General features: G+C 40.5%; 1 protein-coding gene across 1 annotated transcript in view; it reads left to right on the forward strand.

Annotated features, from left to right (window-relative positions):
* Nucleotides 1-26,854, forward strand: part of STK39 (serine/threonine kinase 39) — a 604,781-nt gene that overhangs the window by 461,644 nt on the left and 116,283 nt on the right. Inside the window, exon 15 of the mRNA XM_063933583.1 lies at nucleotides 24,906-24,958. Coding sequence (XP_063789653.1) covers nucleotides 24,906-24,958 — 53 coding nt within the window. The remainder of the gene's footprint in view (nucleotides 1-24,905; nucleotides 24,959-26,854) is intronic.

A 26,854-nucleotide genomic window follows, 5' to 3' on the forward strand; every position in this document is an offset into this window, starting at 1 on the left:
AAATTCAGTTGATATACAGTAATTAATTCTTTCTAACACTATCAGTATACAATAAACTTTTGGGATACACTCAAATTTCGGGATACAGTTAGCATTCTGGATACAGTAAACTGTCATGATACAGTAAATTTTAGATGAACGCTTTGAAGAATACACAACACATTTTTTTTTTCCGTTTTCGAGCAACGCAGTTGACTAGTTCAATCTCCTCGCAGTAAAGGCCACTTTTATAAACAGTGAAATGCATAACAAGCAATCATTTGGGATTAGCAGAGAGTGCAAATAAACACACTTTATTTTCCCTGAAAGTGTTAAAATGGTAAATTTACATTCCTTAGGATATGCACATAGGTAAACAAATTAAATACCAACAAAGTAAATTTGCGTCGATGTCTGTTATTGCTCAGCAGAACTAATTTTACAAAGACAGTAGTGCCCGTCCATTGCTACTTTACCTAACAGCTAAAGGCTGCAAGTAACATGACCAGTGACTCTACGATATATGTCAACTTGCATTGTCGTAACCATAGCATGTACTGTTTGTCTTGGTGCGCCATCTACTGTATTGACATGTAAACTAAAACTTCATGAGTCAAGATAACCTGTCTAATTACTGATTGATATATAGTCAGATTTTCATGTGAAATAGATCTTGTATATCTATATATCTATGTATTTACATATGCATACATACATATATAACTCTTTACGTTTGAGGTATGCAATATATATATATATATATTGTACATATATATATATATATATATATATATATGTGTATATATATATATTTATATACATATACCGTATTTGCCGGCGTATAAGACGACTGGGCGTATAAGACGACCCCCAACATTTCCACTCAAAATATAGAGTTTGTTATATACTCGCCATATAAGACTACCCCCTTCCACACACCAAATAAAACGTAAAAGAACATCAGATTTGTGACATACTGTATATTATGACCTGATAAGAGATTTGGATAGGGAGTATTTATCAAGGTATGCATAAGAAGTGGGGAGGGGGCGAGGAGAAAGTTGTAAAATGTATAAAAGTATACCCTTGTGTGCATTTAGTGTTACCGGTTTCACATGAGTGCCATTAGTATTAGTGCCATTACAGTACCTGTCATTGTCACCATTGTACGGCCACAACGCGACTGCAGCGCCTCCGGCCAGTCCCTGCATTTCCCTGTAATTGGCACTAGTGACCCGCCGCGGCCGCACTGGATATCGCGCGATACTGGATGGTGAGTAGAATGAGGTGGGCGGGCATCGGGAGGCCACTATGGGCACCGGGCGAGTATAGGAAGGCCACTATGGCAGCTATGTCTATCCCAACTGAAGTGCACCCGGCGTATAAGACGACCCCCCCACTTGGAGGCATGTTTTTCAGGGCAAAAAAGTAGTCTTATACGCCAGCAAATACTGTAGTCATTTTGGACTTGAGGAGTCTGCACACTGCACGTGCCAAGTGTTAAGCATCACATCGAGATCATACATAGCTCAGTTTCTTTCTAGGTCACTAAGCTATACATTAGTGAAAACAGCATCCATATTCGTACAATAGTTTTTTTTAAAGTGGCAGTAATTTACAAGGCAAAACCATGCCTTTTAAATGACTGCCTCTTAAAAAAAATATTGGCCAGCATCCCGCAACTCCGGCAAACTCGAACCCTATTGCAAATGCCTCCATATGTCTCTGCAAACCTTCATACTTAGTGGATAATGAGGTGCACAGTGTGTTCAAAGTGCATTTGTGCAGTTGTCATTTTAACCTCACATATGACCTCCACTGGTCTTAAATGGGGGAAACTTGTGTGTCCTAGCAAAGACCAAGAGTGGATTTTTAATTACTAAACAACACCCTCTGCTTTGTCTTTTTCAATATCTCCTGAGGCAGCATTTGTGTCATGTAGCTTGATACAGTGGTACTTTTGTTGCTCATTTGTATTCATGTTCCTGCATCTTCTGTAATATCAGATTTGCAGGGCAATGAGTTATAAGCTTCCCGGAAATAGAGTTGCTTTTCGTGGCATTCTGATTGTCTTTTTATGCAACCATAGTGAAAAATAAAATCAAAACTGCTCTCCATGCATCCAGATGTCAATTTCATTATAAGTCAGTAAATTTATATCTGTGGTGTACAGTATCGTGTAGAAAACTAGAAGAAAAAAAGAAATTCCCTTTTGCGGGCACACACGGACAAGTATATCCTCTTATAGTCAAATACCCAAAGATAGATGGCCAAAAAATGTTAAAATATAACTTTTATTATTGTCCTTAAAACATACCCGAAATATAGTGCAAGTGTAGTTGTGAAAATAAAATAAAATAAAGTGAATTTTAAAAGCTTGGTCACTGTATTAATTTTGAATTCACTATCTCTCTTATCCTTCAGAATGTTTCAATATTTGTTGCAATGTCAGCTACTAGCTGTTTTTTACTGATACATTTATGTTACAAATAACCATCTGCTATAATAGTTTGGTAGTACCACCTGTATCCTTTCCTTAGTTGTGTGCTTGCAGTGTGCGCATCACTACCTAACTGCACCCTTATTTAAAAGGTTAGGTGGTGAACCATGGCCCTCATTCCGAGTTGTTCGCTCGCAAGGCGATTATAGCAGAGTTACACACGCTAAGCCGCCGCCTACTGGGAGTGAATCTAAACATCTTAAATGTGCGACCGATGTATTCGCAATATTGCGATCAAAACCGAGTTAGCAGTTTCTGAGTAACTCCAGACTTACTCTGCCTGTGCGATCAATTCAGTGCTTTTCGGTCCCGGCTGACGTCATAAACACACCCAGCGTTCGCCCAAGCACTCCCACCGTTTCTCCAGACACGCCTGCGTTTTTTCCGGAAACGGTAGCGTTTCCTGCCACACGCCCCTAAAACGCCGTACATCCGCCCAGTAACACCCATTTCCTGTCAATCACAATGCGTTCTCCGGAGCGACGAAAAAGCCGTGAGTAAAATTACTTTCTTCTTAGTAAAGTTACTTGACGCATGCGCAGTGCGAACATTACGCATGCGCACTAAGAGAATTCTCACTGCGATGCGATGAAAAATACCGAGCGAACAACTCGGAATGAGGGCCCATATACATAAATGCACTAAAAGTATGTCATAGCATCCAGTATAAATATCTTGTGGCCACTTTAGGTAGTGCTCTCAATACACTTCTATTCCTATGTCAATATTATGCCACTGTGTGATGAAATATATATCCAGATATACAATCCACATATAGTAAGCGGCTTCAAAATTCCCTCTCTGAGTAACTGATAAATCTAATTGGGATCTTATAATAAATCAGTGAAGACATTGTGCTTTATTCAATAGCACTATACTGATTTTGTTGGTGGTGTATTATCACATTTGTCTAGTCATATGTGTATTCATTGATGTATTAGTTTTGTTTTGTACTTTATTTTGTATTTCTTAGTACACTTTCCATTCCATCGATAAACTAATAATGCAGAATAATTGGTTTACATCTGACAGTCACATTTAGAAACGTTCCCACCTAAATGCTGGGATGCTACATAACATGCTGATGATACTACTTGATTTCTTCACATAGTCAGTCACACATTGGGGACTGTATTCTGGAATATTTACACAGTGGAGCAGTCTTATATTCTCTTTAGATCAGTATTGCCTACACGCTGTGGTTATATCCCCACAGTCTTGTGCCGGCCGTCCTGTGTCTCCTAGGATGAAGCAAATGCGAAACGATCGTTAGGAGATCGGACGCAGTTACTTTATGTCCATTTTAATAGCTTAGTCACTGTGTATATATAAATGTGATGCATGTCTAGCTAACTGTCCTAATAGCTAAGTTCCAGTCATAGCTATAGCTGCCGCGGGCGTGATTGATCTGATACCGCGCCGGAGACGGCTGTAATACATTGAGATCAGCCACGCTAGTACACTGCAGACGTGAGCCGTGGTTAGCGGCTACACGCTAGAACACGCAGCATTAAGGGGGACACAGGCTTAGGCTGCACTGCTGGACATGAGCCACGGATGGCGGCTACACGCTTGAACACGCGGCATTGAGGGGGACTTAGACCTAGGCTGCCCCAGGGCCGCTCGGGGGGTGACACACATGCGGGGGGTACCTGAGAAGGATACCGCCGTGTGTGAGCAGCAATTATCTGTTAGACACAGGACGGCCGCCACAAGACTGTGGGGATATAACCACAGCGTGTAGGCAATACTGATCTAAAGAGAATATAAGACTGCTCCACTGTGTAAATATGCCAGAATACAGTCCCCAATGTGTGACTATGTGAAGAAATCAAGTAGTATCATCAGCATGTTATGTAGCATCCCAGCATTTAGGTGGGAACGTTTCTACATGTGACTGTCAGATGTAAACCAATTATTCTGCATTATTAGTTTATCGATGGAATGGAAAGTGTACTAGGAAATACAAAATAAAGTACAAAACAAAACTAATACATCAATGAATACACATATGACTAGACAAATGTGATAATACACCACCAACAAAATCAGTATAGTGCTATTGAATAAAGCACAATGTCTTCACTGATTTATTATAAGATCCCAATTAGATTTATCAGTTACTCAGAGAGGGAATTTTGAAGCCTCTTACTATATGTGGATTGTATATCTGGATATATATTTCATCACACAGTGGCATAATATTGACATAGGAATAGAAGTGTATTGAGAGCACTACCTAAAGTGTCCACAAGATACTTATACTGGATGCTATTACATACTTTTAGTGCATTTATGTATATGGTTCACCACCTAACCTTTTAAATAAGGGTGCAGTTAGGTAGTGATGCGCACACTGCAAGCACACAACTAAGGAAAGGATATAGGTGGTACTACCAAACTATTATAGCAGATGGTTATTTGTAACATAAATGTATCAGTAAAAACAGCTAGTAGCTGACATTGCAACAAATATTGAAACATTCTGAAGGATAAGAGAGATAGTGAATTCAAAATTAATACAGTGACCAAGCTTTTAAAATTCACTTTATTTTATTTTATTTTCACAACTACACTTGCACTATATTTCGCGTATGTTTTAAGGACAATAATAAAAGTTATATTTTAAAAATTTTTGGATATCTACCTTAGGGTATTTGACAATAAGAGGATATACTTGTCCGTGTGTGCCCGCAAAAGGGAATTTCTTTTTTTCTTCTAGTTTTCTACAGTTATACCATTCCCAGGAGCACCTCCCAAGATCTAATGGATATACATCTACGATATGGAACAAAAGGGGAAAGGACAAATATATATTTATGAAATATAAAGAACCAGAATATAGGGTGTCTGTGCGACCTTTCACCTATCCAAAAAAAGTGTACAGTATCATGCTAGGGAAAGGAGTCTGTTACAGGCCTTGATGATGATAGCTTAGGGCCCTAGCATATTGAAAGCTCTTGCCAGAATAGACAACTACCTGTTACAGTATTATTTAGGTATTAATTAACAGTTATTTATTTACAGTAGCACACAGGGGCATCTTAAGAGAGGAGGGGACCCATGTGCAGACTCGTCTCTGTGGACCCCCTCCTCTTTGTGGTGCCAGTCTCCAGAAACATGGCGCCTGCCTGTTCCCGGAGAGTAATTTGTATTGCGCATGTATGGGTCTTCGAAAACATAAAACCCGCCATGTTCTTGGAGATACTGTGCAAGCGTGAATCACCGGGAAAATGTCCGTCACGCCGTTTTCCGAGTGATTTCTCTGGTATCAGCGATGCTGATGCAGGACTCCGGAGAGGTAAGTAATTAAATATGAGTGCAGGGTGTGCTGTGTGGGACCCCACGACCCAGGGGCCCGTGTGCTGCACACACACTGCACCCATTATAGAAATGCCTATGGTAGCACACACATAATACGCAGCTCTTTACAAAGGTTATTTAGTCATTAACATCAGTCCCTGTCTCAGTGAGACTTACAATCTATGGGGGGTATTTACTAAGCCTTGGGTGGAGATAAAGTGACGAAAGATAAAGTACCAACCAACCAGCTAGCAGCTGGTAAATAGACCAGTAAAAAGACCCCTAAATTCCCTACCACACTGACACAAACACACACACACACACACACACACACACACACACACAAACACACACAGCTTATTTTATTTTATTGGTGAAAGCCAATTCACCTATCAGAATGTTTTGGATTTTGCGAGTCAGCCAGAACACTTAAGAATTTCCTTGTCAGTCCTATAAAGTGGAGTGTGAACCAGCCCTCTTTTAGGATAATTAATTAGGTGACATTAATGACTTACTACTGTAGCCCCCTATCTGATTGTGGCATGATTTCTATTGTCCTAGAACATAGGTCTGCAAACATCGGTTCTCATTACCCCACACAGTGCATGTTTTGCAGGTCTCCTCACAGAATCACAAGTGAAGTAATTAACTCCACCTGCGGACCTTTTAAAATGTGTCCGTGAGTAATTAATACACCTATGCACCTGCTGGGTTACCTGCAAAACATGCACTGTGTGGGGTAATGAGGACCGAGTTTGCAGACCTATGTCCTAGAATGTCTGGGAGACTCCTGAATTTGAGGGGTGCTCTTGCGTTACAGGTACAGTAGAGCAGTGCACCCTCCCTGATTCCGCCCACTTTCTTATTGAAGTTTTATGATGTGATTCCTGTAAATTGCATATTTATAGCTCTACCCCCAATGTTTTGTGCTGCAAAATCATGGGATTGCACAATAGGTACAGAGGCAGGATAATGAAAATCACATCACATGCCCTATGTACTTACGTTTCAACCTCCCTCCATGAGATCAAAAAGTAGGCAACTATGGTTTGCAGGATAATGTGGCTGCACACACGTAGGCAACTGCCACCGAATATCTTCTCTTCTTCCAGCTCTTGCTCAGTCCTTTTCTTCCACAATACTGTGGTTAGTTATATATGGACAGGTGTCCCTGTATATGTTGCTGAGGTAACAAACGAGTTGAGTGCTTTGTAGCTCAGTGTTATAACATAATAAGTGGGTGCCAGACCATCTCTCTAATTAAATAAAGCATAACTTTAATTACAGCTTTCCTCTTGCACAGCTTATTTACATGGTAGAATCACTTTTCATAATGATCGCAAAGCTATCTCTCTTTTATCCTGATGTTGCCACTCTTGTTCTCACTCTTTCAGTTACAGTGTTATCATTGTGTTCTCTAGACCTGAACTCATCTCTCCACATGGTACATCACCCCTTTCATCCTTCCACACCACTCTAACCTAGTGGTATGCCCAGTCATAGGACAACATGAATGGTCATTACACACTTACCAGTAAATAAAGAGGCATCACACTCTCAGTGCTACACATAAGATAACTGTAGTGCGGGGGAGGGGGGGGGATGGGGTCGGGGGGGGGGGGCAACCTCTGATGACACCTTTAATAATATCATTACTGCTTTACTGATTTATAACAAATATATAACAAAAAACATGCGCAGTGTCTGACACTGGAAAAGGTGTTATTAAAGATGTTTTCATAAAATTAGTAGCATGGGTCATTCTTTCCAGTGCAGAAGGGTGCTGCTGAGCGCTGACACAGATCTGGTCTCATCCTATTAAATATATTTTGCACCTTTTAGTTGCCATTCAGCAGAGAAGCACATTGCACTTCAAGCAGTGTGACAGAAAAAGTGGAACATGTAATAATCGCTCATGAATGAGAGGGATTATGATGTCAAGACTGACAAGACTGAAACATTATACTGGGGGTGTCAAGACTGATATACAGATGTGTCCTCTTACATCCTTGCTGCAGTCATGCTAAAAAGCCCTTGAAGTTGAACAATGCCATGGCGGGACTCGGTAGCGTTGAGCTTCTTTATTTGTGTTTTTTTTTGTGAAAATGCATCTTAGATACAAAGTAATGTAAAATGCCACACAAGCAGCTTCTGCTGATTAAAATGATATGTGGCATCCCTATATTCTGTGTGTAATTGCGACTCTATCTGCATACGAAATGCCACGTTACAGTGTTTTCCAGGAAAACACCTTAGCATTACATTTAGTATGCAAACACACTCACAGTCACAAACAGAATATAGGCATGCTGCATATCATTTTAATCAGCAGAATCTGTTTATGCGTCCTTTTACATTACTTTGATTCTAAGACACATTTATGCAGTAAAAAACCTCATAAAAAGATGTTCGGAGCTACCGAGTCACAGCACTCGCGCGTTATGTGTAGCGCAACTTGTAGCACATGGATCAATGATTTAAGAGGACACATCTGTATTGTACCATCCTCATTCTCTCCATCAGTGTGTATATCATTCTCACACAATATCAGTTCATCCCCACTGGAATCCACCATTACAGAAGTCTCTGTACTTTGATGTAATTGCTGGAAAAGGTCATCCTTGTGGAATTTTTAGTTCATTTGATGAACATCATCTCGTCCACATTTTGAGGAAGTAGCCTCCTACGCTGACAAGGTTAATTTTAAATAACATCCATAGTGTTTACATAGGTGTCCCAGGTTTAGTGTGTAAGGGGCAAATCCGGGAATAACCCAGGTCGAAAGTGCAGTATGGAAGGGTCTGACCTGGGTTGGACCCATGTTCAAAATCCTGGGTTAGACCTGGGTTTGCGATGTTAAAGCGGTATAAAAGATAGACACAACACTGCCATTTGTATGGAGGCTTAAGTCCACAGCACATCCATGTGGTGTATTTACTAAAGTGTGGGTTTTTTAGAAGTGGAGATGTTGCCCATAGCAACTAATCAGATTCTATCTGTTATCTTCTAGAAGCAGCTAGATAAATGATAAGCAATATCTGACTGATAAAGAAAGAAACCAGCGATGTTGCTTATCCTATATCCTAAATGTAAATAAAAATGTAAGATTTATAAACTAAAAATTCTAAATTATAGGTATAAACAGACGGATAGGTTAAAAAATTACCAGAATTTATTAAAATATAAAATACATGTAAAAGTCCTCCAATAACACTGTCTCGCTATTTGTGTCACCACTGGTGGTTAAAAAGCATTGAGATAGTACTATTGCATTTTCACAGAACTCTCAATCAGTTAGTTCAAATGGGATATTACCCGATCAGGATAATTTTTGGCAGTCCCTTGGCAGATGTGCTGTATTGCCATGCAACAGGGTTTCCGCATCTAATCCAGTGGGTACCCATAAACTGAAGTGGAGTATGATGAATCAGTCCCAAATAAACAATATGTCCGTAGAAGATCCAATTGGTGGTGACTGCCAACGCAGGAAGACTGACATTAAGTGGGCATTTCTGGGTGACAACCGACCATTTTTAGGGAGTGCTTAGAAAAACGCAGGCGTGGCTGGGCGAACGCTGGGCGGGTGTGTGACATCAGAAGCCGTCCCACCGTTGTTAGAATCAATGCACACGTAGAGTAACTACAGGGCTGGTCTTGTTTTGCACAAAAAGATTTTGCAGGCGCTCTGCTGCACAAGCGTTCACACTTCTGCAAAGCGAAAATACACTCCCAGTGGGCGGCGGCAATGCGTTTGCACAGCTGCTAAAAACTGCTAGCGAGCGATCAGTTCGGAATGACCCCCTTAATATGGTGATATATATGTCAATCTTTGGAAAAATAATAAAAAAAACATTTTTATATTTCAGCAGTGCTTCTTGTATTTCAGCAATTCTCTCTTGTTTATCTTATTTGGATATAAAGTAGCAAATACCCTTTAAATAGGAGCTGCAGCTCAAATATAGGTTGTGGTCTTGTAGTTTCAGCGCAGAGAAAAAAAAAACAGTAGTTCTTTTTCTTCCCCAGCACCATATAGACTATAGTTTCTGTCTTATGACCTTTATAGAACATTCAGATTCATCAAGTAATACAGTATGTGCTCTGCAGTCTGCATCTAACAGAACATTCCCAGTGCAGCCCTGATATCTGGATATTTTAGAAGATCCTGCTTTGAATTCTTTCACAGTGTGGATTGAACACACATGACGCCTTTAGTCACGTTGCATTTTGTCATTAAAATAAGGTTTGCAAAATTACTATGGGAAATGGAAACGGGTGTGCAAGACAGACTAATGTTTAACTTTGTATTGAAACATAAATGCTTAGTTTTGGAAAGAATAGCGCACAGCTAATTTGGAATTTCAGTCACCATAAGAAACGCATGCAGGTGTTCAGAGACTACTAGATAAATGAACCACTCATCTTATGAACAATGTGGAAGACGAATTGCAAGACAGCAGCCATTTTTCTTCAGTTTCTTCAAAAACAAATTGCCTTATTCACTGGCAATTAAGTTAGAAACGAAATGTGGCAAGAAACATTTGAAGTAGATTTATTAATGTGGAAATTCTGACACAAGAAATTAGCATTCATATTTATTTCCTGCACGAACTGCACACTGCATTATCCACACAATATTGCTGTGATCTGTCACTTTCACTTTTAAAATAAATAGTTATTTTTTTATTCGTACAAATGTATTTTTACTACACTTTTGATATCTCAACGTTAAGCAGTTTTTAGTCTATAGGTTGCACCCATTGGAGTGAATTGTAGACTAGCCAAATGCAAGTATGCAGTAACCTATAACAGGCAGACATACATACAGTGCATCTGGAAAGTATTCACAGCGCTTCACTTTTTGCACATTTTGTTATGTTACAGCCTTATTTCAAAATGGAATAAATTTATTTTTTCCCTCAAAATTCTACCCACAATACCCCATAATGACAATGTGAAAAAAGTTTTTGGGATATTTTTGCAAATTTATTAAAAATAAAAAACTAACAAATCTCATGTACATTATTACAGTAAAGTACAGTATTCACAGCCTTTGCCATGAAGTTCAAAATTGAGCTCAGGTGCATCCTGTTTCCACTGATCATCCTTGAGATGTTCCTACAGCTTAATTGGAGTCCACCTGTGGTTAAACCTCTGTTGAAGTCAAAAAAATATTACATAAAGAGAACATACAAACTACACACATATAAGTCGCTGTACTTGCAAATATGCGCAGCAATATATGGCAACACACGCATTTACACAGACATGCCACAGAGATGGATTCGACACTTATTTCATGCAGTACATAATTATAATAATATCAAGCGCCAGACATCATGATGATTTAAAATGATCTAATGAAGTAATGTCATGAATGTGTATTATTTGAACGAAACAAGATAGACCTGTCATATTTACTATTAAAACAACCAGATTAATGTGTAGATTCATTTGATGCTTGTTGTGAAGTTGTGGGACATTGCAGCGGATAATTATGATTAAATGTATAAAGGCTAAAATCACTCTTATTAGGACAGTGGACAGGAAACTCAGGCAAGCCCTTTGGATGTCTTCAAGGCTGAACCTGATTACCATACACAAAGGGACTGGTGACTCATTGTGAACCCCTCCCCCAGAAACTAGACAACACATTGATCACACAGGAGCTCAGTGGCTTTTTGGTCTCAGAGGATGATGGACTTGCTGCCAGTTCAGTTCCTGTATTTATTTACAGAGAGAGAGAGAGACATAAGATGCATTGGAGGGAATGGTAATTGTATCGCTGGCCTGTAACTGTATGTAACTGTATGTAACTGTATGCATTAACTGCTTGCTGTATGAGTTGTAACTATAGCTATACTGTACATTGTAATATATATTGAATCCATATCCTTTTAATAACAATTATATACATCAATGAGCTTTGGAACTCCGATAATGTGTGGGTGTATTGTTTTCTCTTATGGGATGCAGTGTTTTGCAATGTATAGTGCACATTCATGGGATATGGTAATAAGAGGTTCAGGCATTTACAATATAAATTAGAGCGGGCATTTTAAATATTTGTGAGAAATCAATTTGGCATTCATAGATGGGGGCTCTTACGGGATATCAGGGTCTTAATGATGCACTGTACATTACAAACGCGGCTGTAATTGACCGGCTCCGATTGACGCATCGAGAAGCTGATGAAAATAACATCCACATTAATGTATTGTTGTGTTATCAGTAAGCCAATGATATGAAATTTCAAGGGACAATGCGTTTTTCCTAATATTTAAGATGCTAAAATGTATTTTTATTGTGCAAAACAAAGTTCAAATAAGTCATATTGTGTTTGATTCAGATTGGATTATTTATCTGTTAAGCAGGGTTAAAAGTATATTTAAAAGTTGCTGCATAGCCTTGATATAGTTTTTATTTTTAACTCAGGCCTAAAATAACTTCTGGTGCTTGTATGATGTGTGATCTGTCCTCCATTTTGGACTACCACATGGCCTGTCCACCATTTTGTGTAACCCTCATGGATGTGGAAGGGGGAGGAGCAGCGGCCATTTTGGGATGGTCATTTTCTAAATGGCTGGTTTTCACTGCTCAGAATAATCAGCTTTCCTTGGTCACATCAAACTCCATTTATGAGCTACCAATGCATTTATTTAACCCATGCCATAGTCAATTACAAATAGTTTCAGCTGGGCCTAGTGAGAGTTAATAGATGAATACTTGATGTAAGAATTACACACAGATATAAACAAAGTTTTTTTTCTTTTTCCTCCAGGATTTAGTTCATTCTGCTTGCTAGTTTAGGATAGCCATTGAAATGTTAATTAACCTGTGTAACTGCTTTTTCTTAGCAGTAAAAAAACACTTTTACAGGCAGGCAAAAGCACATAGCTTTGATATGCAAATTAGAAGCACTGAATGGGTAAATGAGTCTCATAGGAGACCAGTGAATGGTACATATATATAATATTATTATAATTATGTGTTATGTTCTGCAAGATAGCTATCCAATCTGAATCATATCATTTAAATTATTGATTATTGCTAGAGTCATTATAGATCTGTGTGAAACCGAATACATTTGTTGCTATATAGTTCAAACTAAAATAAATGTTTAAGGAAGTAAGTGTTAAGCACAAACACAGTCTGGCCTGGTTGTAAAGGTTTATACAGAAAAAAACTGTGTTGTGTTAAGTGAGCGATTATAGTTAGTATTGCTCACATTTATAGAAGTTGTGTGATTTGTTTTTTTGCGGACGTACGGTTTTGTACATGTGTCTCGGACAAAGTACAGGACTGCGCACGCAGCGTAAGAGACACGCACGGTTGCGTGTTTACGCAAAGTGCGTAAGAGTACGGGCGCTAAGTACAAATTACACAATAGTTCGTTTAGTTTAAAGGTGGGACAGTAGTCACGCTACAATAGCACAAAACTGCCCGGTTTCTAAAGCAGATTAATATATAAAAAAAAAAAAATTAGTATAAAAGCATTTTTTTTATTTGCCTCTGGGGTAAAGCTGCCAACCTGAATGAATCCAAATTTTCTGTACAGAAAAACAAAGTGTATTTGAGTGAGCGAACATAGGAGTGAGTGGATATTTGAACCCAGGGAATTCGGGATCCCGTCGTGTGGTACATCAAGTAAGTGGAGGCTTGGTGGCGTGATGCGGGGGACTCACGTTAGTATAAGGTTTAATACGCAAATTGTGAGGTGATTTGCAAAGGAGCGTGATAGTGCATAAGTATTGCGAAGTATTGAAGTAAAAAGGTTTTTGTATTACGCTCCGGGCTGAGGGTCACAGTTTGTACATTGACCCGTGGTTGTATGGCAGATAGGTAACAAGTACCTATATGCTGTGCAATTGGACCGCGCGTTTGAGGGTGCGATATATACAGCGCAACTTGATACCCCTTTTACAAGCTTTTGCGTAGAATCGCGGTATCAGTGGTGCTGTGTAGAGCATACGCAAGCGTGATTTGTGTAAAAGTGTATAGGGAGTTTTCGCTGGTCTCTCTCAGGAAAATCTCCAGCGGTGTATATTCACTGGAATAGGTAAGTCACTCCTAAACACTTCCAGTGAATAGAAACCAGATAGGGGCCTCACTGGGTTCGCGGTGGTCACTATTGGAGTGAGTCGTGGTACTCAGCGGAGAAGGAGTGGGTGAAAGCGCTCTAAGAACTTTAATCGTCTATTCGCATTGTGCATTGGGGATTACGTAAAAAGGAAAAAGTCTGCGATGGTATCCAATTGCACAAGCGGTGGACGTTTTGTAGCCAGGGTTCAGGTTGAAGAGCCGTGGCCCAAGGGGTCAGTGAGGTTTGTTATGTGTGGTAAATATGGATCACACACGGAAGACTTTTTGTCTGAATGGGTACGTATGACTGACAAAGATAGGGTACAATTCCCTAGGGTGGGCAGCTTTGAACCAGAGGTATTGCAGAACTTAAGGATAAGAATATGTCTGATAAAATCCCGAAAACAAAGGGTCAGACATACAAAGTGTTTAAACCTGTGGCAGCAAGAAGGGTTGGTGAGTTTGATCCTAAGGTATTGCAGGTGGTATGTCTAACCAAAGTCATATAAGACAAGAATGGAAATATAAGAACTGTTTGAACTTGTAGCAACAATAAACAAGTAGAAAAAAAAAGAGAATGCAAGTACACCACCTTATGTAGATGTGGAAGCAGTGACGGCCAGCATACAAACTATAGAAAATAATAAAAATATGAAAAATATGACTGTAACCTATATATGTACTAATGAATGTTGAAGTTTTATTTAGGAGGAGAAAGTGACCTGATTGTTTTCAGCCATTTCTCATGCACCCAGAGGAGTATCCAACCGGTAAAAGAAGAGCAGTAGCCTGTGGGGAAGTGGCTGAGACCAGTGGAACAGGTAAGTATGGTATCATTTGTGTACATATATAGTAAAACCCAAAAATAAAACTAAAAAAAATCAAGAAAGTAACGTCAGAAATGGAGAAAAAAAAAAACTATCTGCACATTAGTATTTGCCAGTAGGAAGCGGACAGAGACAAAGTAACCCCTGGGTATTTCTTTCAGTTACCATATAAGAAGTATTCATTCCTAGTAATGCCCCTAGTAAAGATGAGCTCGGAAATGTTTGTTGGACCATGTACAGACCCTTAATACGGGATGAGAAGAATTGAATGAATTACTTCGCATGACCTAGAAGCTTATTAAACTTTTTTTTTGTTTTGTCTCTTGCAGTAATAGAAAACTCTCCATCTGGATAAGACCACTGGTAAACACTAATTCGGCAAATGGGAGGTGGCTGTCTCTATGCAAATTGACGGGCTCAATAAGGCATTGAGTGTCAGGGTGCAGACTTCTTTGCAAAATTGGAAAGGGGTCACAGTAGCTAATCTTAGATAGTGTGCTATTGAACATCACAAGAATAGTGCTAGGCGCAAAGAACAACAGGTGGAGAGGTTGAGGACGGTAAGTATACTAGCACAAACAGGAAAGACACATCAGTCCAAACCCCAGATCCCTAATGGTCAATAATATGTTACACTTGTAGGAAGGAAGGGCATTTTGCCAGAGATTGTAGGAGTAGTAGGACACATAGTCAATATAGATCCCCTAGACAGAAAACACAAGCCACATTATTAAACACATAGACGGGACCAAGGGACATATAGTAAGGAATCATAAGCCATATAGAAAACACAGATTCGGCTAGTGGGAAGAACAAAATAAATGCAACATTACCCTTTGACAAATCTAGACACCCACGAAGACTAATGTTACATTTCATGAATCTAGATTCATGTCCATCACAGGTAGAGGAAATTATCTCACAGATACCGGGTTCCCTATGAATTTAGGATGGACAGGACACTGGATTGATGGCTGGGATAGTCCCAATAGCGATACGATAAACACAGAATTTTTTTCAAGGGGAGTAGACCAAGTAGAGAACCACTTCCCCGTAGTGCCCAATCCATTTGTCAAATTTTTATAAAATCTTCTCCACCTCTACAAACTCATCTATCACCAACCTCTATTCTGTTTCTCTACAGTTTCCTCTTCATCTTTTGCGTTCACACAGAGTGGTACAATACATGGACCCAAGTACAGTTCAAACTCCATATTCCTAGGTCCTTCAGAGTTCTGCGCAAACCCAATATATCTCAACAGCACGATGACACCAGTATTACTGCAGTGTGCCTTATCATGCACAAAGGGTGGAGAATGGGAATACTGGTGAAGGGAAATTTTGTATAGACACTGATATGCCTGTTGGTGAATGGCAAACCTGACATTTTCTTTTTCATTTTCTTCTTCTTTCTCTCCTCTAGAGATGTTTCTTTTTTCTTTTCTTTTTTTTTGAGTTATGCTCATGGTACTCTACATTGCAAACACATGATAGAAAATTAAAATGAAAAAAATTTGTGTTCCCTGCAGGAAGAGGCAGTCTGGAGGACAAAGGGGTATGGCCAGGAGTCCTCAGGACTGTGGGCAGGTGGACACGGTAAGCCAGTAGCCCCCAGAGCATACCTTCCAAGTCTAGCTGAGGTGGCACACGGTCTGACTCATCTAGGCAAAGAGGGTAGGTGCAGCCTGATGAGAGTCTACTGGTGTGTGCCAGGATTCTATTCTCATGCAGGTAAAGAGAGCAATGACCTGTCTTGCTTGCTTGAGGAAGAATATTGGTAAAGCAATACCAACAGAGCAATCCCATATCCCTCCTGCAGACGGATCTTTTCAGGAAATACAAATCGACTTCGTACAGTTAACACCCTTTAGGAATTATTGTTATGTATTGGTGTGCACTGATGTTTTCTCAAACTGGGTAGAGGCATTTCCTGCCGCCACGGATGCTGCTGTGTTTACCGCAAAGAAAAATTGCGCAGAAATTTGTGTGTAGATAATGTTACCCCTAGAAGTAGGAGCAAAGCCTGAAATTGTACTATTGTGATCATAGATACTGCCACTAGTATTATGTAGCTTCGGAACCACTCCCAGATCTTCACTCAACGAATCACCCTCTTCGAAATTTGTTTTTGTTTTGGTATTTTTTTTTTAGTTGTTTTTGAAAGACAACCTCATGTCATGATTGATCCGCACAATGATCAGGAATACACCAATGAGGTGACAGTACAGTATCTTGTTGAGATGAGCCAGCATTTGAGAACTTGACAAAGAACTTGAAACTGTTGATTGCTGGTATGCCAAATGCTAACTGTCTTGATTATGAACCAAGAGACTGTGTGATTGTTCTTATGCTCAGGTTGCCTAATAGACAGGTGGGAAGGACCATACCAAGTTTTGTTGACAGCACTAAAGGTCGCCGAAAGAAAGATTTGGGTCCACTCGTCCCACTGCAAGAAGGTCGCTGACCCTGAGAGAACTCGTGACAAAGTAGTTTATTGCTCACATTCATCGAGTTTGTGTAGTTTGGTAACTGTGTGTTCAAAGAGCAAGGTGGAGAGCAAAGTGAACTGTGTGTTTTAAGTGAACTGTGTGTCCAAAGAGCAAGGCAAAGAGAACCTCGTATCACCAGAGACTCTGTTCCGTGAAGACTGAGAGGCGGCACTGTTGAACACTACCTGAGCGTACTAAAGGATTGCAGAAAGACCAGTCATTGTAATTGATTTGTTATGAACAAGAGTTGTTTTGTTCTATTTCTCTTTTCTCTCTTTCCCGCTGACAAACATTTTCTTTCAGGATATTCTATTTTTGCGAGGTTTTTTTATGAGGAGTCGAGTGTGGGACTGGAACTGGTTCTGGAGGAAGGAGTGATTTCCTTATAGGATCCCAGGATTAGCCGATCAGTTTGTTAAAGTCAGAGAAAAATCAAAGTTCTAGTAGTTATGGAGTTCAGAGGTAATCAGGAACAATCAGACAATGGCTATTCACACATTGCAGATAAAGAGCTCATTAATATATGTGGAAGAAAGGTTTATGAGTGGCTCTCCCCGAACTCCGAAGGTTTATGTTATTTAGGAAGGACACTACTTATAACCCTTGTTCAATTATTAAACAGACCTAGCATATGTTCCAGAAATGGAAAAAATGTTCAGAAAATGATAGGAATATGTAGATCATGAAAATTTTATATGTCACTGTCACGATTTGTTTGTGTCTTCTTCATCTATCCAACAGAACCTCAAATCGAATCCAAACATCAGTGTACAAAGACGTAGGTACATGTATGTGTGAAATGTTCGTCGCAAATCAGACATTATAGGCCAAAGCACTGTCCCAGCATACTCTATAGGTTGAATGTTGTCCCACACCCAACCAGTGGTCCCGTGACCGCCGAGTGCATATAGAGGATGTCTCGTCCTCCTCCCTGTCTTCCCCAAATATAGTCAAGCATCTGATTTGCGAAATGCATACATACTTGTGTCTAGGTCACCGATTATGGTATGAAATATTTTTTCTTATGTTAATAATTGATGGCAGTTATTGTTTGCTGCCAAAGGGTGGACTGTCGAAGTCAAAAAAATATTACATAAAGAGAACATACAAACTACACACATATAAGTCGCTATACTTGCAAATACGCGCAGCGAGCACAGCAATATATGGTAACACACGCATTTACATGGACATGCCACAGAGATGGATTCGACACTTATTGCATACAGTACATAATTATAATAATATCAAGCGCCAGACATCATGATGATTTAAAATTATCTAATGAAGTAATGTCATGAATGTGTATTATTTGAATGAAACAAGATAGACCTGTCATATTTACTATTAAAACAACCAGATTAATGTGTAGATTCATTTGATGCTTGTTGTGAAGTTGTGGGACATTGCAGCGGATAATTATGATTAAATGTATAAAGGCTAAAATCACTCTTATTAGGACAGTGGACAGGAAACTCAGGCCAGCCCTTTGGATGTCTTCAAGGCTGAACCTGATTACCATATACAAAGGGACTGGTGACTCATCGTGAACCCCTCCCCCAGAAACTAGATAACACATTGATCACACAGGAGCTCAGTGGCTTTTTGGTCTCAGACGATGATGGACTTGCTGCCAGTTCAGTTCCTGTATTTATTTACAGAGAGAGAGAGACATAAGATGCATTGGAGGGAATGGTAATTGTATCGCTGGCCTGTAACTGTATGTAATTGTATGTAACTGTATGTATTAACTGCTTGCTGTATGAGTTGTAACTATTGGTATACTGTACATTGTAATATATATTGAATCCATATCCTTTTAATAACAAATATATACATCAATGAGCTTTGGAACTCAGATAATGTGTGGGTGTATTGTTTTCTCTTATGGGATGCAGTGTTTTGCGATGTATAGCGCACATTCATGGGATATGGTAATAAGAGGTGTAGGCATTTACAATATATATTAGAGCGGGCATTTTAAATATTTGTGAGAAATCAATTTGGCATTCATACCTCTGAGACAGGTTGTCTCAAGGCACAAATCTGGGGAAGGATACAGAAAAATATCTGCTGCTTTGAAGGTCCCAATGAGCACATTGGCCTCCATCATCCATAAATGGAAGAAGTTTGGGACCACCAGGACTCTTCCTAGAGCTGGTCGGCCATCTAAACTGGTCGATCGGTGGAGAATGGCCCTAGTCAGGGAGGTGACAAGAACCCAATGGTTACTCTGTCAGAGCTACAGCATTCTTCTGTGGAGAGAAGAGAACCTTCCAGAAGGACAACCATCTCTGCAGCAATCCACCAAGCAGGTCTGTATGGTAAAGTGGCTAGACGGATGCCACTCCTTAGTAAAAAGCACATGGCAGCCCACCTGGAGTTTGCCAAAATGCACCTGAAAGACACTCAGACCATGAGAAACAAAAGTCTCTGGTCTGATGAGACAAAGATTGAACTCTTTGAGGTGAACGCCAGGCGTCATGTTTGGAGGAAACCAGGCACCACTCATCACCAGGCCAATACCATCCCTACAGTGAAGCATGGTGGTGGCAGCATCATGCTGTGGGGATGTTTTTCAGCAGCAGGGAATGGGAAACAGGTCAGGATAGAGGGAAAGATGAATGCAGCAATGTACAGAGACATCCTGGATGAAAACCTGTTCCAGAGCTCTTTTGACCTCAGACTGGTCCAACGGTTCATCTTTCAGCAGGACAACAACCCTAAACACACAGCCAAGATATCAAAGGAGTGGCTTCAGGACAACTCTGTGAATGTCTGGAATCCGAATGAACATCTCTGGAGAGATCTAAAAATGGCTGTGCACCAACTCTTCCCATCCAACCTGATGGAGCTTGAGAGATGCTGCAAAGAGGAATGGGCGAAACTGCCCAGATAGGTGTGCCAAGCTTGTGGCACATATTCAAAAAGACTTGAGGCTGTAATTGCTGCCAAAGGTGCATCAACAAAGTATTGAGCAAAGTCTGTGAATACTTATGTACATGTGATTTCTTATGAGTTTTTTTTAAATAAATTTGCAAAAATCTAAAAAAAACTTTTTTTCACGTTGTCATTATGGGGTATTGTGTGTAGAATTTTGAGGGAAAAATATGAATTTATTCCAGTTTGGAATAAGGCTGTAACATAACAAAATGTGGAAAAAGTGAAGATCTGTTAATACTTTCCGGATGCACTGTACATAAATAAACTTTCATCCAGCTACCTGTATCTAGAATGAATTCTCCCATGCCATTCCAATGGCATACAGTATGTCAAACATTTAATTTAACTGAATTGCCCCCAGACTGTCTTAAAGGATTTGTCCAACTCCACATGGTCTTTATTTGTTGGCATCTACTCGCCCTTTTGCAGGTTTTGCTAGAAAACAAATTGCTTTTACATTGTGAACTGCAGATGGAAGCTCTCCAGAACTAAGGCGATACACTAGTGGGTCTTCTACTTTTAGCAAACCAACCTTCTGTATCCCTTTAGTTAGACTTTCAGGGTCATCTACAGCAAACCTGTGGAGGTGAGCAGTCACATTATACTGAAATACTAATTTACTGTGGTCTAACAGATAATTAAAATCAATGGAAGAAGTCAGGAGAGCCAGTCAGCTACAGAGTGTTAGCAGCGAGGTGGAACAAGTCCAATATAAAACACATAACATGTACTATAATCGGGTAGGGATATGTGAAGGTATTTGTAAGTAGGGCGTGCCAGGATTCATAATGGCCCCCAGCAAAGATAGCCACATGAAGGAAGTAGATAAATAGCAACCACATAGATGTGGTAAAGTTTGTACCTAAAGTACAGGTGTATACCTCCCAACATTTGCGTGGATCTGAGCATCAAGTCACATGTACTCTGCTCCAAACACCTGTTTACTGTGGCCTGCACCAGCGACTAGGCAGGCCAGTGGTGAATAGGACATACTTCCCTACTTTCTCACTGTGACACAAAGGGGGTTGTTAATAAGGCACAAGCAGCACATAAAAGTCATCTTATAGTGTAATGTCTCTTTACATATATTGTATGTAATTTAATGAACAGCTAAGTTAGGCCCTCATTCAGTATCAGACGCAGACTGCTGAAAATCGCAAACGGGCGGGGGTAACCATCAGGGGTGTGGTGACACAGCGTTAGGGGGGAGTGGTCTGGGCAATGTTGGAGTGTCTGGATAAGTTTAGGGGCTGCCACGTGACATCACATGCAGCCAATTCGATGGAAAACATGGTGCCGGTGCACCTACATACATAGCCATGCTGCGTATAAGGCTACTGGAAATCCCGGAAGTTGCGCTGCGATTACATTTTAAATGCGACTGCAGTGCTGGGTAGCATTTTTGATGCTGGGCGGCCTTGCCCTGTGCTGGGCGGCCCTTAGCATGAGATTTTAGTAGCAGTTTTTACGATTTAGTAAAAACTGCTACTGATGCTGAATGAGGGCCTTATTTTGCTTTACATTGTAGGAGGAATGATATATATTTTAATTTAATTTTAGGGTGGCATGTGTTATATTCATAGTATTATTAAGGGAAAGAGTGTTGAAGACCCCATGTCAATAGACTGCTGGATAATGGATCCTGAAAAACAAATATAAAAAATACAAGCAATTTGTGACAGTTGGAAGCAAACTGTATATGACATCAGTGTAAACAACTATTCGGTACCACATACGCTGGAAATTGCATTAATATGACTGCTCGCTGTAGCTACAGTTTTGTCATCAGAGTTTTACATGGAGAAATAATGTTTTTTTTTACTTTTCTTGTCACACTTGTGTGTCAGTCTGTGCAGCCTTGGTTGCATGACAACATCCTCCCTTTGATGATTATAATGATTGAACCAAAAGTGAAGGTCACTTGTCTTTCACAGCTTCATGCTGTGAAGCCTGTTTATCTTCTTTGGAGGCCAATCTGGCAATTACTGTGCATGTGTATGTGGTGGGGTCTAATGCAATTCTAAGTAACAGCTTCAAAAAGTACAGTTCTTTTAAGATATTTTATGTCGCTGCTTCCTTACAGCTCACTGGCTTTTCAGAGATAAGTGGCAGGATATGTTATATTTGGAACTCTTGTAACATTTGATTTGTCCCCCACAGAGAGCAAGTCAGATGCCCATCAACACATAAAGATATGCCTAGTAGCTTCCAACTACGGAGACTCCAAACAGGAATGAAACAGAATAAAACTAATAATGACTGGAATAAACATTTGGGGTGCGGAATTCAAATGTGTTTCCGCCAGCAGCCACTAGATGGTGCCCAAATGGAGCTATTCAATTGTAGCCCAGTTTAGATGCGATGGCTGCCGGCGCCTGCATTTCAGCTCCAACTCCTCCAGGGTGGTGAGCTGAAATGTACGAAAAGTGACCCATTTGGGTGCCCAAACGGCACTTTTCGTGATCGTACCCAGCACTTGGGTCAGGTTTAGCTGCTTTACGAACCTAAACCCGCCATTTATGGGCACGATCACAGCAATAAAGACATACAGTTAAATATCACTGCCACGATCTCCCACCACTTTACACGGGAGATTGGGCACGATAATCAATTTAATTCCGTCTTCTAAATGAAACCACGCAATGAAGCATAGAATTTAAGAGTTGTTTTGTACTAGATGAACGAATTTGCTGTGTGAGCACCACTAATCTTAACGCACAACTAATCTGAATCAGATGTTGGCCAGGCCTTTTCGTAAAATGGGTTTAACAACAGTTACTACAGTCAGACAGTAAAGCTTGTTTACAAATCTTTGGCCGCCATTAGTTCGCAGACACAAATGGTCATTTGCAACGTCAGAAACCTATTTTTGGGAAAATGCTCAGTGTTGATAATGCTTTTGTGGGGGAGTAGAAGCTTGTTCCATTGGATTTGAAGTGATGTCAATTCCAAGGACAGTAAAATGTGTATGTGCCTTGAAATATGCTAGAAGAACAATTTAGGCATACTTGCTAAATAAATAACCCATGCAGGCCCATGTTTTGTGCTGTTTCATAAATGACTCTTCGGCATGTGCAGATATATCTACCAACCTCCCCCATGATTTGCCCAATTAGCTTGAGCACTCAGTTCCCAAATCTGTACATAGAGTGAGCATTTTAAGGGCCATAAATCCCACAAAAACATAAAATTTCACAGAATTGTGGAAAATAATAGCTTGTGCTAACACTTTGCTTCCTGGTATGGGTCCTCAGAGGCATACGTGGTTTTTTGCTAGTGCATGCATCATTGGAGATCAATATAGAGGGATCTGGAGGCTACTATTGGCTAGCCCAAACTTCAGATGATGTTAGTGTCCGAGTCCAAGTGTCCGGACTCAGAGCTTGGTAAATTTGACTGCATTGCAGCCCACATAGAAACTTATGGGGGCTGCTTTGCTGTCGGAAATGTACGGACTGATGTCATTGGTCTGGCATGCACCGCTAACATAGAGTTTGCACAGACAATATGACGAGCTGAAAGAGTGGAGTCTGATGTACATACCACCGTGGCCAGGACATCCAAAGCTACAGAAACATTGAAAGTCAGTGGGGGCCAGGAGAGAATCATTAAAATGCTGGAAGAGGGGGAGATAATGAAACAACATCCACCCAGATTAAACCATTCATATGTGAACGAAAATGAGTTTTATCAGGGAGGGTAATTTAAAAAAATATATCTATATAAAATGTACAGAGGCAATGCTGGGTGTATGTGTGTGTATGTGTGTGTGTGTGTGTGTGTGTGTGTGTGTGTGTGTGTATATATATATATATATATATATATATATACACAGTATGTAGTAGTTGAGAAGTCCGGCACTCACTCCAAACTGCCAACTTGCCTCAGTGCCCCTCCAGGAATGTGATGTAGACGAGATGCAATGGATGGCAGTCCAGGACTGAGATGCTTATTGAATAAATCACAGGCAATAGACTGCACCGTTGGTCTATTGCCTGTGATTTATTCAATAAGCATCTCAGTCCTGGAGTGCATAGTATATATATATATATATATATATATATATATATATAATTTTTTTCAACCTTGACATATCCCGTGTTCAGAACTGACGAGAAATAGTAGATCGTGCATAAACTTCTAGACCTTGACATATAGGTGGTGCTGTAATTCCATAATTATCTACTTACAGTGTCTACTTCTGCTTGCCACCAGTAATGGATGATTGTAGTTTAAATCACTGCCAATCCCCAATAAAGCACCAATATAAGCATAATTTATTAAACAGATTACAGAAAGCTTCTTCTTAATAAAAGGTTTTTATATCTTGCAATGAAAATACTACGTCACAATTTTTAATTCTATTGTATTCAGATTTGTGATTTCAGGGTGCTACTCTACAGGGAAACAATTGCTTCATTGGAATGGAGCACTGTACTGATTCTGCATACAGACGTTATACAGTGCCAACCTTCCTCGCTGCTTTTTCCCAGTGAAATAAAAAAATAACTTGCAAGCAGTCTTTTGCTCTTTGTTAATTAAGAAGATAATAACAGCACCGCTAAAAAATGAGCTTTTCGTTGTTCCATAAACCTTTGGCTGTTAATATCCCTGAACCTTCTTAGAGTTTATATCGTCTTTGACAAATTAAGGATGCAGAAGGCTTGCCATAGGAGAGGAAAATGCTTACTTTTCTAACTGCAAATCCTCTAAACTGCTAAGTATTCTCGCTTTTAATAAACTCTGCCTCATTAGATTTAAGTGTGTTTCTGATCTTTTTTGCAGAAATTCCAGAAAGGAACTCAATGATATACGATTTGAGTTTACTCCAGGCAGAGGTGAGTTTTAATTATACAGTACTATCTTTTTTTCCCAATCATAAATACTTACGGATTTTAAAAGTTGTTTGCAGATGATACCATACATCAGTCATCATCAGGCTGGTTTCAGCGAGATGTGTCTCTTCTTTCCACTCAAACTTCACATTACAGAGATATATCAACATATATACGTACTGATATGTGTTGTATTTATGCTTATAAGTGCAACTTGTTTCTCAACACACTGTATAGGCAAGTTATGTGAATAACTATATAGGAGCAAGTCTACAACTTTTCAGTGTAAATACAGGATTGATCACATGCAAAGAAAAGATATAAGGATATAAAATGAACAAGTTTATGCAATGTCCAACCCCAAATTAACACCCTACTTATCTATAATAATAATATAATGCATCTATAATACATTAACTACTGTTGTTCAGTGGATCTAAGATTACCATTAACATGCAGTGGTCCGCTAGCCTCTGGCGCAATGAAGCCCAGTAGGTTCTTTCATACTCCGGCTTCTGAACATGCTACAAATACCAGAGTGAGCGTAAATGTCACATGTATTGTGTAAAAGTTGCAGAATGGCATGCACTATAAATTATATGCATGCTGCTAGTCAGGGCTGCCACCAGAAATTGAGGGGCCTGGTACTGACAATATATGCAGGCATCCCCCCAGAAGTGAAATAGACTCCAGCCATTTCCCCTCGGTTCACTTCAGCCTCATTCCTCGTGTTTCTGCAGCTTCAGCCCCACAGTGTCTCTCCTGCCTACTTCTGTCTCTCCAGCCCCCCAGTGTATCTCCAGCCAGCACCCCTTCTTTCTTTCGCTCTCTCTCTGTCTCTCTCTCCAGCCAGAGGCCAGCACCCCTTCTCTGTCTCTCTCTCTGGGGGGGATGTACTATCAATGATCACGGGTCATCGCCTATCTTCGTAATGATGCTAATCGCATATGTACTAACATATGCGATTAGTATCTCAAAGCGATGCCAGGGGTGTCCTGCGATCAGTGATGGTCCGCAGGAGAGGGTGTGTGGCGGCTTCCCTTACCTCCCAGCCCCGGGAGGTGAAGTGCAGGGAGTCCCCGTGATCCTCCTTCTACCCCCTGAAGCCAGAAGGAGACAAGGCTGTGCTGCGGGGGAGAAGGAGGAGGGGGGCCGTCGGGAGGGAGGTCATCGTGAGCGGCGCAGGTTGGCGGCAGCGGTAAGAAGCCCATAGGCTTCTATAGGGTATCGCCATCAAAAGATGGCGATACCCCCGGCGGCGTAACCTGACGGTGGGGTCTTGGTACATATGAAAATGCGGTAAAACCCCCCAAAATGGGGCTTTTACCACATTTTCCCTTCAGTACATCCCGCCCTCTCTCTCCAGCCAGAGATCAGAAACCCTTCTCACTCTCTCTCACTCTAGCCAAAGACCAGCACACCTTTCTGTCTCTCCTGCCAGCCCCTATCTTTCTCCAGCCTCCTTCTGTCTCACCAGCCAGCTCCCCTTGCTGTCTCTCCAGCCCTCACCCCTTCTGTCTCCAGCCAGCCTCCCTTCCATCTCTCTAGCTAGGCCACTTCTGTCTCTCCAGCCTCCTTCTGTCTCACCAGCCAGGCCCACTTTCTGTGTCTTTCCAGCCAACACCTCTTCTGTCTCATCAGATAGCCCCCCTTCTGTCTCTCCAGCCAGCCCCCCTTCTATCTCTCCAGCCAATACCCCTTTTATCTCTCCAGCCAGCCCCCCTTCTATCTCTCCAGCCAATACCCCTTTTATCTCTCCAGCCAGCAACCCTTCTGTCTCTCTAGATTCAGCCTCCACATCCAGCTCGCACAGCCCACAAACACTTTCTCCTGTGTCATCTGGCTTCAGCTGTCCTCTTTGTGCTGCTGCTGACTTCTCTGACATCGGTGCGGCACGTG

The sequence above is a fragment of the Pseudophryne corroboree genome, chromosome 7 (genome assembly GCF_028390025.1).
Source record: "Pseudophryne corroboree isolate aPseCor3 chromosome 7, aPseCor3.hap2, whole genome shotgun sequence".
Lineage (NCBI taxonomy): Eukaryota > Metazoa > Chordata > Amphibia > Anura > Myobatrachidae > Pseudophryne > Pseudophryne corroboree.